The 14,635-nt window shown below is 43.0% G+C and overlaps 1 protein-coding gene across 3 annotated transcripts in view; it reads left to right on the top strand.

Moving 5' to 3' along the window:
- The window catches only part of LOC129368436 (peripheral-type benzodiazepine receptor-associated protein 1), a 59,700-nt gene that overhangs the window by 33,713 nt on the left and 11,352 nt on the right, over window positions 1-14,635 (top strand). For 2 of the 3 annotated variants that reach the window (XM_055043402.1, XM_055043401.1), the window contains exons 14-25: window positions 1,285-1,465; window positions 3,123-3,227; window positions 3,636-3,838; window positions 5,505-5,611; window positions 5,701-5,810; window positions 6,363-7,238; window positions 8,924-8,950; window positions 9,099-9,250; window positions 10,042-10,500; window positions 11,353-11,745; window positions 11,981-12,136; window positions 12,946-13,734. In XM_055043402.1, coding sequence (XP_054899377.1) covers window positions 1,285-1,465; window positions 3,123-3,227; window positions 3,636-3,838; window positions 5,505-5,611; window positions 5,701-5,810; window positions 6,363-7,238; window positions 8,924-8,950; window positions 9,099-9,250; window positions 10,042-10,500; window positions 11,353-11,745; window positions 11,981-12,136; window positions 12,946-13,734 — 3,558 coding nt within the window. The remainder of the gene's footprint in view (window positions 1-1,284; window positions 1,466-3,122; window positions 3,228-3,635; window positions 3,839-5,504; window positions 5,612-5,700; window positions 5,811-6,362; window positions 7,239-8,923; window positions 8,951-9,098; window positions 9,251-10,041; window positions 10,501-11,352; window positions 11,746-11,980; window positions 12,137-12,945; window positions 13,735-14,635) is intronic. The other variant, XM_055043403.1, reaches the window with a different exon arrangement.

Raw genomic sequence — 14,635 nt, 5'->3', positions numbered from 1 at the left:
TCCCAGAAGTTTATTTATTTAATCTATTTCAAACGTGATAGAAGTATAAAATCACACACATGAACAAGTTATGCAATTACACATACTGTATTTGTGTACTACAATAATCTTAACATCCTCAAAGAGGCTTAGGAAGAAATAAAACTATTTCTATTATTGCGATAAATGATAATATTGTCGTCTTGAGACTATTTTGAAGTAGCGTGATGTTAACGGCATAATAATGCAAGTTAATCCTCTCAAAGATCTATAAACTTTTAAGTTTTAATAAACATTTAAAACTTGGACTTGAAAACATTTTAAATATGGAAAACAAACAAACAAAATAGAAACTAAAGTCTTTGCAAAAGCCTTTTTGTCATCCAGTCTTTGGTAGAAAGCGAGACATGAGAAGAACTAAACCATTTGAATTGATTGATTTTGTTTCAGTTTATCTGCCTATTAACTGATTTATAGCTTATTGCGACAGGCTTAGTTGTGTGAAATTTACCGTGTCCAAAATGTTGCCTTTGATTACACAAAAGAGTTTTGCACTGACATAGGAAGGAAGATTATACATTTCTTCAACAAAAAGATATCTAAAAGGTTTTGCATCCATTTATTTTTGATATATATATTTTTACACTGGTGCTCCTAAATAAATAGCTCTGGCAAAGCTGCAGAAATCATCAGCTTAAATGGAAGATGCGAAACGTAAAAAATAGTGGTGGCAGCGTCGTATGGTGGGGATTTCCTTTTCTTGAGGTAGGTTAAAGTTGGTGCTAAATTGGCTCCTGAACATTGGAGTCTGAACTGAATATACAGACAGAGCTGTAATGCAATGATTTTAGAACAAACCATGTGAATGGCCTAGTCAAAGTGGAGATTTAAACTTATAATCTGCAATAACAACAGAACTTTAAAACTGCTTTTCAAAGATGCTCCCCACTCAATCTGACTGAACTATTTCTCAAGCAATTCAGTCTCTAGATGTGTAAAGCTAGTAGCGAAAATACCTGCTGCTGTAATTGCAAATAGATTTTTTTTTAACTCGTCTAGGCTGAATACAAATGCACTCCACACGTTTTAGAGTTTTATTTGTACAGCAAAACTAATCAAGCTATGCTACATTTTCCTTTTATTTTACAATTATGCATTACGCTGTGTTTGTCTGTGGCATAATAAAATTTATTGAAGTTTGCTGTTACGGAGCAACTAAAGGGCAACCAAACATGCTGAAATATGGATGTGGCCGGTTGTTATTTTTACTGCAGCATCTCCTAAATGTGTCCGTGTTGCATGCAGTCGAAGGTACGAGAGCTGGAGGAGAAATGTCGCAGTCAGAGTGAGCAGTTCGGCCTGCTGTCCCAGGAGTTGGAGAAGTTCCGGCTGCAGGCCTCCAAAGTGGACCTGGCCAGTTCCACCCTCCTCAACAATGCCAGCCTCTCAGTTTTGACCAATGGGGTGGGCCTGACTACAGAACGAGGTGAGCTGCAAAAAGCCTTTCCCTATTGTCTGTTTCTTCCTGCTTTATACATTAGTGGACTTTTAAGATTTTGCCCCCTCAATGACTTTATTGCTATGTGATCTAAATCATTTCATTGTACCTCTGGTCGGAGGATCGACGTTTAAGTAAGAGGTTTCCTGGATCCCCCAAAAAACACTGAGCAGATTCAGCAGATTTCCTGTTCCTGCTGAAGGAAAGCAAACCTACAGCATGATGCTACCAGCATTATATTTTATTGTAGAAGACGAGGTTTGCTCATATGTATCATTTTGAACTTTCGTCCTTCCACCTGTTGGTCGGCTCCTGGCAAACCGTAAAAAAGAATTCTGGTCACATTTCTCCAACAATGTCTTGCTTTTTAATGTCACTCTTTCTTAAAGGACATATTTGTGGAGTGATGCAACCAACTAACCCGTCTACAGGTTCTCCCTCAGAGAGGTGCATCTCTACAGCTTCTCCAGAGCTGCCATGGGCCTCTTGGCTGCTTCTATGATTAAGGCGGGCAGCCATGTGTTGGTTGACGAGTATGGGTGGGTAGAACTATCGATTCATCAATGCATTGCGATTAATGTTTTCCAACTCAATATCGATTTGGTGTGTTTGTGCCATGGTGAGGAACGCTCCCGTGAGCTCTGCGCACGATCTGGGGACGTTTGAGTGTTTACGGGAAAGCCTGCCTCTTCCGCCATTTTCCGCACTTTCTGCTGACAAAGAACAGCGCTGAATAGCAGCTAGCTTGATGAGCCAGATGAGCAGCTTGGGCTTTTTTTTGTTTGTTTTTTTTTACCAGCAGGCATCCATTGCAGACCTGCAGGCTGAGATGCTGCACGTCCTTACTACCTCATTACTCTATCAGCTCGGTGTCACGTGTAAACGAGTTGATGTGAAGTAGTCTTCATCGTCTTCATTTCTTTGGTGGTTGGCAAACAGCTGTTCGCTGTGCTTTACCACCAACGGGTGAGGTGGGTCACATACGCTTAACGTTGATGATTCAATAGTGATGTGAATTATCTCAGTTTCCACAAGAAAAAGAGAATTAAGTTTAAGTACACTTCACTTTTCATATAGTAACTTTTATTCTCCATATTGATCACAAGGGTGGTGCTGCTGTTGCTGTGCTATCATGATGGTGATGTGTACCACTATGGTTGTCAATATGGGCAGGAAAAAACTAATAAATGACAATCATTAATACGTAATCCACTGAATTATCACTAAATCAATATCGTAGGATTTAAAGCAATATTGAATTGGATTGATATTGAATCAACAACGCCCCTTACAAAGATTTAATCTTCTCCCTAACCTGTCTGTTCTCGATGATTTTCCTTCATAGAACAGCTGCAATCATGCTGACAATAAATCAGACACAGATGGATTCTGTTTACTAATTAAGATTTTTGCGTTTTTTTACTTTTGTTTGACCTAAAACTATTTTAGGCACTACTGTTGCAATGGCTGCTGTTGTCAGTAATGTGTATCCTCTTGTCGTTCGCTCTGTGTGTGTCTGTGTATTTCTAACATTACCTCCAGCCACAGCTGCCTTGAAATGTAACAACACCGCTTGATTTGCTCCGCTCCTTTCGTCTCTCTGCCGAGTGTCTTTATGCTGCTCTATGCTCTCTATGTGTTTTAGACTGCACTGGTGGCACTCTGGACATGGTGTCTCTGGGTGAAATAGCCTTCTGGAGTCTGGAGGGAGGTGACACTCTCTCCTGCCCGGAGGGTAACGATCCACTCGGTACGCTCTCTGTCTCTGTTCGTCACGATGTCACTTAAAGCACGGCACGTTCCGATCCGTCATCTCACCCGCACCGTCATCGTTTACCGGGCCTGCTCTTGTTTCCCATCATCACATGTTGGCGAGAGTCGCCACTCGGCGTTTTAAACGTCTGTGGAGCCTAGAACCTGTTAAGCCCCTTAACACGGCTGGTGTGTTTCACAGCGACACAAGGTGGCATGACCTCCAACCTCAGACAGATGGAGACCGGATTTTTTTTTTTCTTCCCCCCCTGCACTGTTTTAATCAGCCATGTTCAACCTTGAGCTGCCTGCATGCCGCCCAGTGATCTCACCCACCTGGCAGGTCGCAGACAACCGGGTTAACGTGCAAGGACATGTTTTATCCTCTTCCTCTCTCTCTTGCTAGATGTGGCCGCTGCTTTGCGCAGGGGGTCCACGCCGCACGCAGCAGGACTCTCCAGGGTGGAGCGCTCGCCCGTCACCAAGCACCGAGAGCTGCCCACCATCAGCGTCAGCAAGTCGGGGTCTTCCTCCAAGTCAGAAACCACGCACCTCACCCCCAAATCTGACACCCACCTCAGTCCACACAAATCCAGCCCAACGCATGAGGTACCCCGCACTTTCTTTTCAATTTTGATGTCTTAACTTCTGATAGTCACAGTGAAGCCAAAAAGATAATTTATTAATGGAAACTACAGGAAGTTTCCATGGTTCAGGTTAAATCTGGTTCAGACCATGAAATATGTCTAATATGATACCGGTAAGCTGCAAGGGTTGATTTATTCTTTTTATTCCGTTATTCATGGAACTGTTTTGGAAAAATACAACTTTAGCACAATGTACACACTGCAATAGTTTTCCTCAGCATCCCATCAGTTAATTTTTTGAAGCAAAAATTAACCCCCTATGGACTGAGAATAGCAGCTTTGTCACCCATCGTTGTTGTTTGCAGATGTCGGTTGTGCATCAGATTTACTGATCTTCCAGAAACGTGCAAATACAAAGGTTCCGGCCAGAACCCGCCTGTCATCTGATGCAAGCACGGACGCAGCTGATTACGCAACTCCTACTTCTGCTCACACACATCTGATAGACATTTGGGGATTGCTGCTTAGGCTCTGCAAAGTCAGTTCCTACATGTCGGTGGTCCGTTTATCTAGTCACCCGTCAGCCCCCAAAGCTTATATTTAGTGAGATAATCCACTCGGCACTGTGGATTATGAAGGTTATACAGTAGTAGTTGTGGGTGATTATCTCCCACAGAACTACAAATACGGCATCTTCTATCGCTGCCACTATTTGAAATAAGACATCAGGTATCCAGTTGGTTAGTGACTAATTTAAAAATTAGTCACTTTCATTTAAAATGAAAGCTCTTCCTGCTGAGCCTTGCAAAAGACATTTTCTAAATGTCAGATAAAGTAGTATAGGCAAAGTAGATCCAAAAATATTATTATTTTTCAGTCTGTTGATATGATTGTAAACCTTGGAAGTAAACTCGGGTTATGTTTCGTCCTGTTTTTTTTTTTTTGTCTTTGCTTCACTTCCTGTAATTACTCTCAGTTGAGCACAGTGGTTTCCTTTACAGTCATCTCTAAACAGCCAGGTTGTTATGTCTAGATAACTCGCATAGATAACTCATTTGCAGTTGTCTCATGTAAAATGTTGTAGTGTGATTCGCCAAACAAAGGCAGTATTATGCAAGATCAACTTTTTATTTTTCATTCCAACATGAAAAATACATGTAAAAACTTCTTGCTTTGGCTCATTTATGCATGTTTGAGAAACCCTTGAATCTCCCGTGGCAACCATTTCGGGATGCCTAAACCTCTGCTAATTCAATGCGCCGTCTATGTCCTTAAACCTCCATCTCTGCACCTCCCTCACTAAGCTCCTTCAGACTAGCAGCAGCAGTAATTAGCAGACACCTTGTGGAAATACACGTCTGCTGAGCTCCTAAAACTGGTTGTAAACGGCTTCGAAGAACGGCAGCATGGAGAAGCGCTGCTGTAATGATGTGCTAATGGTGAAGTGTCAGAAGGAGTAGGAGGATTTTAAAGAGACAGAGACCAATTTTAATCGGTCAGATATGGTTTCGATGTCAAATTTCTTTTTAACTCTGTTTGATACAAACGGCATTTTTATAACAACTGATGGTAAACTACTTAATTAATTGTAAAATTGCACCTTAGAATACATCATATCCCACATTGAAGGTGTTAATTACTGATTCCCTTTACTTTTACCCATTTTAAGGATTAATTGTTTCCCTCAGGTGGACACAGCCAGTGAAGTTGAGGAGTTGGACATCGATGTGGCCCCGGCGCCGTACACAGCCAGCAGGGGAGTAGCAAAGCTTCAGGTTTTTATTGCCAGATACAGGTAAGTAAAAATTAAACACCATTTCTTTTACTGCATCAACAGCTTCTTGAGATAAATGTTGAAGATTAAGATGTTTTTATCCGTAACAGTTATAATCCTTTTGATGGGCCAAATGATAACCCTGAGGTGGAGCTGCCGTTGACCGCTGGGGAATACATCTACATTTATGGCGACATGGATGATGACGGTTTCTATGAAGGTAACTCTGTCTGTTATAGATTCTTAATAGGGCTGGAAATTATTTTCTGTTTGCGCAACCATTTCAAAGTCCTGCTACTGGTAATAATTTCATTCTAATGTGAATATTTTCAAGCCTCATTTTTCCACCTCAAAGAGCGCCTTCCCTGTAACACCGCCCTCAGCTCCTTCAGACAAGCCAGTAGCAATTAGCAAACATTTAGAAGAACTGTGCATCTACTGAACTCATTGTACAAGCTGTGCAACGCTGGTAAAAACGTTGTTAGAGGATTAGTAGAGGAGCAATGCTGTCATGACTTCCTAAAGGTGGAGTTTCAGAAAGATCAGTAGTTTTTAAAGAAACAAAAGCCTAATGTCAAAAGGTTAAATTACAAAATCAAATTCCATTTAAGTCGTAATTGATATCAATAGTATTTTAATAACAAATGAGGGTAACACAGTTACTTGACTGTGTTTTAAAATGGCACCATGTACCTGGGAAATACTTAAGACTACCCCTTTATTGTTCCTGATTCTACCTGATGTTTAATATTCAGTCGTTGCCTTTGTCCAGGTGAGCTGATGGACGGACGGAGAGGGCTGGTCCCCTCAAACTTCGTGGAACGCGTGTCAGACGACGATGTAATGAGCGCGCAGCACCCAGAGACCGGGGACGTGTCGCACAACTCCCTGCTAGACAGCAGCCTGCACAGTGCCAGCCACCAGCACCACCTCCACCTGGGCGTCGGCGCCTCAGAAAGGACGGAGGCGTCGCCCGCCTCCGGCCCCGCCTCCGCCCTTTCAGATTCGGTGTCGGCCTCGTCTGTTCCGGCCCCCCTCACCAACGGCCTGGATCTGGATTTGGAGGAGGTGGGAGTGGACGTCGTGCCTTACCCACGGAAACTTACCCTCATCAAGCAGCTTGCCAAGAGCATCATCATCGGCTGGGACCCCCCGTTGGTGCCGGCCGGGTGGGGCAACGTGTGGAGCTACAACGTGTATGTGGACCAGGAGCTGCGGCTGAACGTGCCCTTCGGCGCTCAGACCAAAGCGGTGCTGGAGCGGCTCGACGTCAACCTCAAAGCCTACCGGGTTTCGGTCCAGAGCCTGACGGAGAAGGGCCTGTCGGACCAGCTCCGCTGCAGCATGCTGGTCGGCCGGGACGTCTGCGTGGCGCCCACGCAGCTGCACGTGGACAGAGTTACCGCCACGTCCGCCAACCTGACCTGGCTGCCCAGCAACAGTAACTATGTGCACATTGTGTCCTTGAACGATGAGGAGTGTGAGCTGGTGAAGGCTGGCTGCTACTCGCTGTGCCTCAATAACCTCTCGCCCAGCCTGCAGTACACGGTCAAAGTGGAGGCGCGGCCGCACCGAACGCCATGGGAGCTCCCCGCGGAGCGCCGGGAGCACAGGAGCGCCACCGTTAGCTTCAGCACGCTGATGGCAGGTTAGGACCAAATGCATCGCGCCGTTTAAATTTGTTTCCCCCGTCCCACATGCAGCATTCGAGTCAAAATAATGCAACGCTTGGCACATGGAAGCCTCTGTATTTATCGTCTAGCTCAAACATTTGATCCAGATTAAGAATTTATGCTGCTTTTTTTTTCTTTTTTTTTACAATAATCCCACTGTGAAGTAATTACGTAATTCAGATTCCAACACATCAGTGGTGACATAGGCCTCTGGTGTACATCCAATAATTTATCATCCATCATCTGTAGAGGGGGAGCGTTGATGGAAGAGCTGAAAGAACTCAGTCAAAAATTAAAGATTCAGTTGCTGTCGATTTTTAGACAAGATTACTGCTGCTGTTTGTATCTGCAGTTGCATGCATCACTAAAAAAAGACTCATTTTGTAGCCATCATACATTCAGCTCTCATAACTGATATTTTAGGCAGCAATTGCCAGTTACTTAGAGCGACATTTACTCTTTTAATTTGCAATATAAATTTTCTGCTGAATCAGATAAATAGACATTATAGACTTTACAAAGAGTTAATCGCAGAGGCGACTAAAATCAATCAATAAAAAAAAAATCCTTTCTGAATATCATCTTATGGACACTGAACTAAATAAGTTGCGTGTTGAAGATTTATGGACTGGACTCTTTGGAGCGTCTGGTTGGGAAGCGCCTGTAAACCTTTGGTTGAAATGGTGCCTTTAATTAGAGTCACCACTACACACAGAACAGAGAAAACTAAAGAGAACGCAGCGTCGAGCTAATCCATTTATAGTCTAATCAGAGGAGTTTATCTTGAGGAAATAAAGGTGCAGAAGTTAATTAGACCGTAACAATAGTAGTAGCCTTCTTTGTTACCCGCAGAGTTCAATTGATCGCTTTGGATCAGACAGATCCAACTGACCGATGCACTAGTGCAGATTTCTCTGCTGACGCAACCAGGAGGGATTTGTCAGGCTGTGCCTTTAAACCCCAGCAGGTGAAGTGCTGGTAATTTTAGTGGAGTCATTTAATTTCATTTATTATAAGTTATTGGGGCCTCAGTCACTGGTTTTTATCACTACGGAGAAAAGGTTTGATGCATTTATCTGCTTTCTGTGTGATGGGGTCTGGATTCATGATTCAACTAGGTAAATATTTACTAAACCGCATAAAGATGTGGCTTAATAGCCGATAATATGATTATAATTTGACGGGTAAAAATGGTACATAACCGATTTTTGAATTTTTATATTGTCGGTAGTTTTGTAGGACAAAACTGTATGGTTTTGTTCCGCAGCCAACAAAACCATACAGTTTAAATTTTAAGTTTTAATGTTAAGAATCTGAGAATAGATGTTGCTTTCGCACAGTTTAAGCTCCCTGAAAAGACCTTTTCACCTTTAAGGCCGACTTTTGATAAAATTGAGACTGATTGTTTTATTCCGTAAGATTAATATGATTTCAACAAAGCCTGTTTCACATGCTTCAAGACATCAGCTGTTTGAGAAAATGGTTTTGAAAAAGCAGATTTTTATTATCTTATAGCTTTATCTTTGCTGCTGTTTTGTTGTTGAAGTCAGTTTGTGTTTGGTGCCACTTTCCTCTTGGGTTCTGCCAGTTACTTAGAGCGTGATCTGTAATCAATGGTTTGAGTCGCATTTCTCTAAACAATCTCTCAAATTTGCTTAAGTTGCATGCCCACACTCTGGGAATTCAGGTATCTGGATCCTTCTTGTATATTTAGATTGTTAGCTTGCTGCTTACTGGTGTGGTATATCTGTTTTTGTCCTGCTATTAGTACAGAAACGTGAGTCTTGACACTACGTTTGCTGTTCGCTGGGGTGTAACGCGTTTAATCGCTGCAGGTCCCCCTGACGCTCCGCTGGACGTGCAGCTGGAGCCCGGTCCCTCTCCCGGAATCGCTCTCATCAGCTGGCTGCCGGTCACCATAGATGCTGCTGGGACCTCCAACGGAGTCCGGGTCACTGGATACACCATATATGCAGACAAGAAGAAGGCAAGGATTTTCAGTAATCATGTCATTAGTGTGAATGGTCATTTTCAGAGTTCACACAGGTGCCTGAAATCCTTGGATATAAATATTTTCAAGGTTTGGAAAGTGTTTGTGAGAAGTCCTTAACTTGGTTTGGAGAACATTTTTTACATGAGATGTCTTCACGCACCTAATAAAAACCACATTTTATTTCTCGCTACTTGAACTTAAATCAGACTGAACTTTTTATGTTTTAGGCCAGTTTAAAGTATTTATAATTATTTCTATTTGCTAAAGGCCAGAAAACTTAATGAGAGCTGTTTTTCTTTTATTTAGCATTTTTGTATATTGTGTTTAAGCACTTAATTTGAGCTTTATCACGATTTGTTTGGATTGCTTCAACATAATGAATGTTCCTTACTCCCTAATGGCTCATTGACTTTTAGACACGTGAAATTGAAATAAAAATCGGCTTGTCTATTTTACATTAAACTATTTCATTGAAATTTGTGAATTAGTTTTTTGTTAATTTAGTGTTTTGTTCTTGGGCCAGTCAGGTATATAGAGTGTGGCTGAAGAGACGTTTCAAAACATAAAATTGTTATATTTTAGTTTACTTGTCCCTGCTGTAGAAGATATTGTTAATAGCAGTGATAAATTGGAAATGTCTTTTTTAGTTCTTTTCTATTGTTTTTATCTCCAAAAGGTGGTGCTGGAAAAGTTTGAAAACTTACCTTATAAATGCTTGCAAAGCGCTTGAATGTTACTGTGGGGAAAAAGCATACGAAGTCTGAAATGTATTCTTGCTGCCAAAGGTCTTGGAAGTGGCGTCGCCGACGGCTGGAAGTGCTCTGCTGGGCCCCTCTCAGATCCAGGCCCTCCAGGCGGCTCAGGAGCTCACTGTTCGCACCATGTCTGCCCACGGGGAATCCTGCGACTCTTTTCCAGTAAACGTGCCCTCCAAGCTGGCCGCCGTCATGGCGGGCCCGACTCCGACCGCCCCAGTTGTGCCACACCTCCCCTGCACCTCAATAGCCCCCAGTAACTTATCCCCACTTCCGTCTTATGGAAACTCTGCTGCCAAAATCTCTGCGCTGCCCAACACTCTGCCTGGCCCCGCAGTGGAGGCTGCCGCCAACCTGCCTCATGCTCTCCACTCACAAGATCGTCTGTTATCTGCCTCTTATGTGAAAGCCTGGGCCGACCCGACTTCTGCTGCTGCCTTGACGATGTGTGAGGCCGCCTTACCTGTGGCCTCCGCCGTTCCTCCAGTGGTAATGCTCTGCCAACTTTTGATCAATAGAATAGGAATGAAAGTCTGACGTCCAGGGTTTGAAATTGTTGAAATCGCTTGAATGTCAATTCGGTGTTCTCAAGGTTTGGAAAGTGCTTGATTTTTGTGTAAAGTTCTTGAAAATACTTGATATTCAGACTCCACAGTTTTGTAGTAAGTGCAATCTAATGTTTGATTAAAAGCCTGCAATTGGAAAATGTTATTTACAATTGAAACCAGACATTTAAAAAAATTCAAATTGTTTTACATCAGTTGAATTAGCAAAATTATTTCTATTTGCTAAATGCCAGGAAACTTGAGCAAATTTTTTATTTTATTTTGTTTTTGAATATTTATCACTTCCTAATTGCTCAATGACTTCCTGGTCTGTGTCACTGAAATAAAAGTTAGCTTTTTTTTTTTTTGCGCTGCACAGTGTTATTGAAATTGGGGGATTATTTTTTGTTTTCTGATCAATTAGGTGTGTGTGAGAGATAAAACATGACAATTTGAGATGTTTTAGTTTCCATTGTTCCTGCTGTAGAATGTCTATACAATCACAAGACATTGCTAATAATAATAAATTATATAATAGTGAATTGAAACTGTCTTTTTTTTAGTTCATTTATATCGCTTTTATCTTCAAAATCTGACACTTTAAAGGTTTGAAAACTTACATGGTTGAATTTTACTGTGAGAAAAGTATGCGAACCTTGAATATCAAGCATATAAAATGCTAATTGGAGTAAAATCCTGGTGTGAAGCATATGATTGACAAGCAGCCACTGAAACTTAAAATTGACACTCCTTATTAACAGACGTCGTCATAAAACGCTGCTTTTCTTCTTCTCAGGTTAATGTGGCCTCCCCCATCAACACAGCACCTCAGCCGTCTCCAGCACCAGCGACGCCACCTCCGCCTGCTCAAGTGGAGATGGTGGCGCCAGCGGCAGTGTTGGATCTCCGCAGAGACACCGACAGCCCCGGGACAATACGTCCTTTCCCATCCATCACAGAGTTCATCGAGGACCCCTGTGCCAAGCTTGGGACCCCTGAGCGCGTCGCAAGTCCACCTAAAGCCCCGATCGTCGACCTCTTGAACCCGCAGAGCACCAACGTCCTGCGACCGCCCTGCACTTCGCCACTGGAGTCGGAGGTGGAGGAGGAACCGGAGAACACTCGGCTGGTGTCCATTGAGGAGTTCTTGAGGCAAGACCAGGAGCCGGCTTACCCTAGTAGGCAGCAGGTACGCTCTGATTCTTTCTTTTACATAAACATATATTTATACACTCATGATTTTCAACAGTTTTTACCCCCAAAATTTAGGAAAAAATACAAACTATGTGTTTAAATGTAGCCAAAGCTACAGCACAGTGATTTAAAAGTATCAGAGCTGAAATAGTTACAGCTTTAATGAAGCAGCAGAATTCATGACAGATAGTTTTCATTAGATTGGCTGATGTGCTGCTGTTTTCCTTCAGAGTTACAACAGAGGCCTGACGGAGCCTCACAGCGACTATCACGCAGACAACAGCCATTCAGATTTGTCGGACATCCTGGAGGAGGAGGAGGAAGACCTTTACTCGGACCACCTCGGAGAAGCACAGGCCAGGGGGTACACAGTGGGAGCCAACAGGGTAAAGAAATTAATTACTAATGTATCCTAATGCATAGGCTCTACAACATCTGTCTTTTTTGAGTGTGCTTCATTTTGTTAAAGGTGACTGCTTATGCTTCCTTGAAAAGGTTAGGATAGGTTACTTTTTTTGGGGGGGGGTGACAAAATCATGCTGAGATTTTAGCCTGGTCAGTTCAGAACGAGATGTTTACGCTCGCATGTGAAAATGGCTCCAAACAGATGGATGTTTATACAACCGTTCATCTTTGAAAAGCAAAAGGGGAGCCTCCTCCCCAACCAACAAGAATGAAGAAAGAAAGTGGTTTCCAGATTGTAATTCAACAACAAAACACTTGTCTTTTCCAGAAGCCATTGATCAGTGCACACTTAGGTGAAACCACCCAACCAAACGTGCTAGGGTTACTGGGTAACTAGCTGAACTCTGCTGGGTTTGTCCGTTGAATGTGACTTAACAATCGGGAAGGTTTTGGAACAGCTCGTTTTCCAGAATCCAAAAAATTTGTAACTTATTTCCAAAGACCAACTGAGTGTGCTTGGGCAGATTTCAGAAGATGTTGACACCGAAAGGGAAGCATAAAAATGTGCAAAATGTGAAATTTGCATCATAGATCCCTTTTATGTTCACTTTTTAATTTCTGTTGTGTATTTGTCTGTTTGTAACCCTTTTTGTTGTTTTTCCTCTTCTTTCTTTTCTCTCTGCATGCCTGAACGTCTTTATTCAATTATTTTTCCTTGGATAATGGTAATTATTTGACCCCACACCTTTGCCACTCCGTGTTTGACTCAATCCGACTACGACCGCTGCAGTCACGCAAACTGGAGACGCCGGACAGCGACGAGGACGTTCTTGAACGGATCCTGAAGTTGCCTCCTCAGGTCCCGCAGTGCAAGCAGCTGTTCAGCATCGCCGAGGTGACGGAGGAGGAGGATAGCAGTCAGGAAGAGCCTTTACTCCACCGCAGCAAGCCTCGGCCCGGGTCCATTCTTCCTAGAGACTCTGAGCATCTCCATTACCCGCATCCCCCCGACCCACACATCCCGCACCACCACCACTTCAACAGGGATCCCAGATCCCTTGCCAAAGAGCCTTCTGTCCGACAAGAACCCCTGCAAGTTAAGCCGAAGACACAGCACAGGGTGCGCTATGCTGACACGGTTGACACCGTAAATTATCCCGAAGATGAAAGTTTGTATCCGAGTCCGGCTAGCAGGCGAGTCTCAGCCCGCTGTCCGCCCAAACTCACCCCCACTATCAAAGAGAGAGCGTTGCTCAAAGGGCTAGGGGACCGCCTTAGAAGGGAGGCCATGCTCAGGAGTCAGATGGCTGCCGCCACCGCCGCCGCCGTGGAGAGCCCCGACCATGGTCCTACCCCGCCAAGACCCTACCCAGTCAGCAAGACGGTGCGGACTGTGAGGTCGCCGGTCGGCCGCAGGACGGAGATCGACGTGGAATACGGCACGGACAACGAAGAGCCCGCCGAGTACGGGCGCGGGGAGGTGGTGCTGGAGCAGATGAGCTCCGAGTGGTGGGTCGAGGGGGCTCCAGCGGAGCACGGCAAACCGCCTCACCGCAGAGGAATGAAGGCCGAAGCAGCGGTAACTGCAGCGGATGTAGTCCTTGTGTTGACCCAGCCCTAGTCTCTCCCCCGTGGCTGTGTAGATCCTCAGAGGATAACCTCACCTCTCAATAGATACAAGCCTACTTCATTACCAGAATGTTGTGGAATCTCTCTTAATTTGTCCAACTTTCCAGCACATTAACACCCAGGCTTTGTCTAAAAACTACCTGAAAAAGTTATTTTCTTTATATGCTTCACTTTCATGTGTCTCTAATTTATCTTTCTGCTAAAAGATTCTTTAATTCATTCAATTTCCTTATCATCTAAAGTCAAGTTCGACTTGTTTTTTACATTCTTAGCTGTAACTCATTGCAAGCTCTGCACATCGTGTTACCAACAGAGTTTTTATGCTAGTGCTTAAAATCTTTGAAAGTACTTGAATTTGAATGAGGTGGTTTGGAAAGTCCTTGGTATTCAAACTGCACAGTTTTCTAATAAAGTGCAAACTTTGTTTAAAAACAAAAGTCAGATGCAACTTTCTTCTCACTGTCTGACGATAAATCTGACTAAACTCTTCTTGATTGATCTTTTAACTTTCTTTGTATATTGTGTTAGTATGAGCAGGAACAGGCGTTTCAGTATTATGAATATTAATTATTCATAAAGGCTTAATGGCTTTTTGATTATTGAAAAAAAGGTAGGCTTTTCTTTTATACTTTAAACAACATTATTGGATTGGATTATTGGATTTTTATGTTAAATTATCGTTTTGTTCTCGGAGCAGTCAGGTGTGAGAGAAAAATGTAAAAACATAAAAATGTTATTTTAATATAGAAAGTTTTAAAGATATAACAAAGTTATTAATAACGTTACCAGTTATAATAACTGCAGTAAATTGAAACGGTTTGCTTTGTTCATTTTTATCGTTTTTCATCTCC

Source organism: Poeciliopsis prolifica, unplaced genomic scaffold (genome assembly GCF_027474105.1).
Source record: "Poeciliopsis prolifica strain line A6 unplaced genomic scaffold, Auburn_PproV2 SCAFFOLD019, whole genome shotgun sequence".
Lineage (NCBI taxonomy): Eukaryota > Metazoa > Chordata > Actinopteri > Cyprinodontiformes > Poeciliidae > Poeciliopsis > Poeciliopsis prolifica.
Note: the sequence above shows the minus strand (reverse complement) of the source record. Positions and strands in the feature narration are given on the sequence as shown.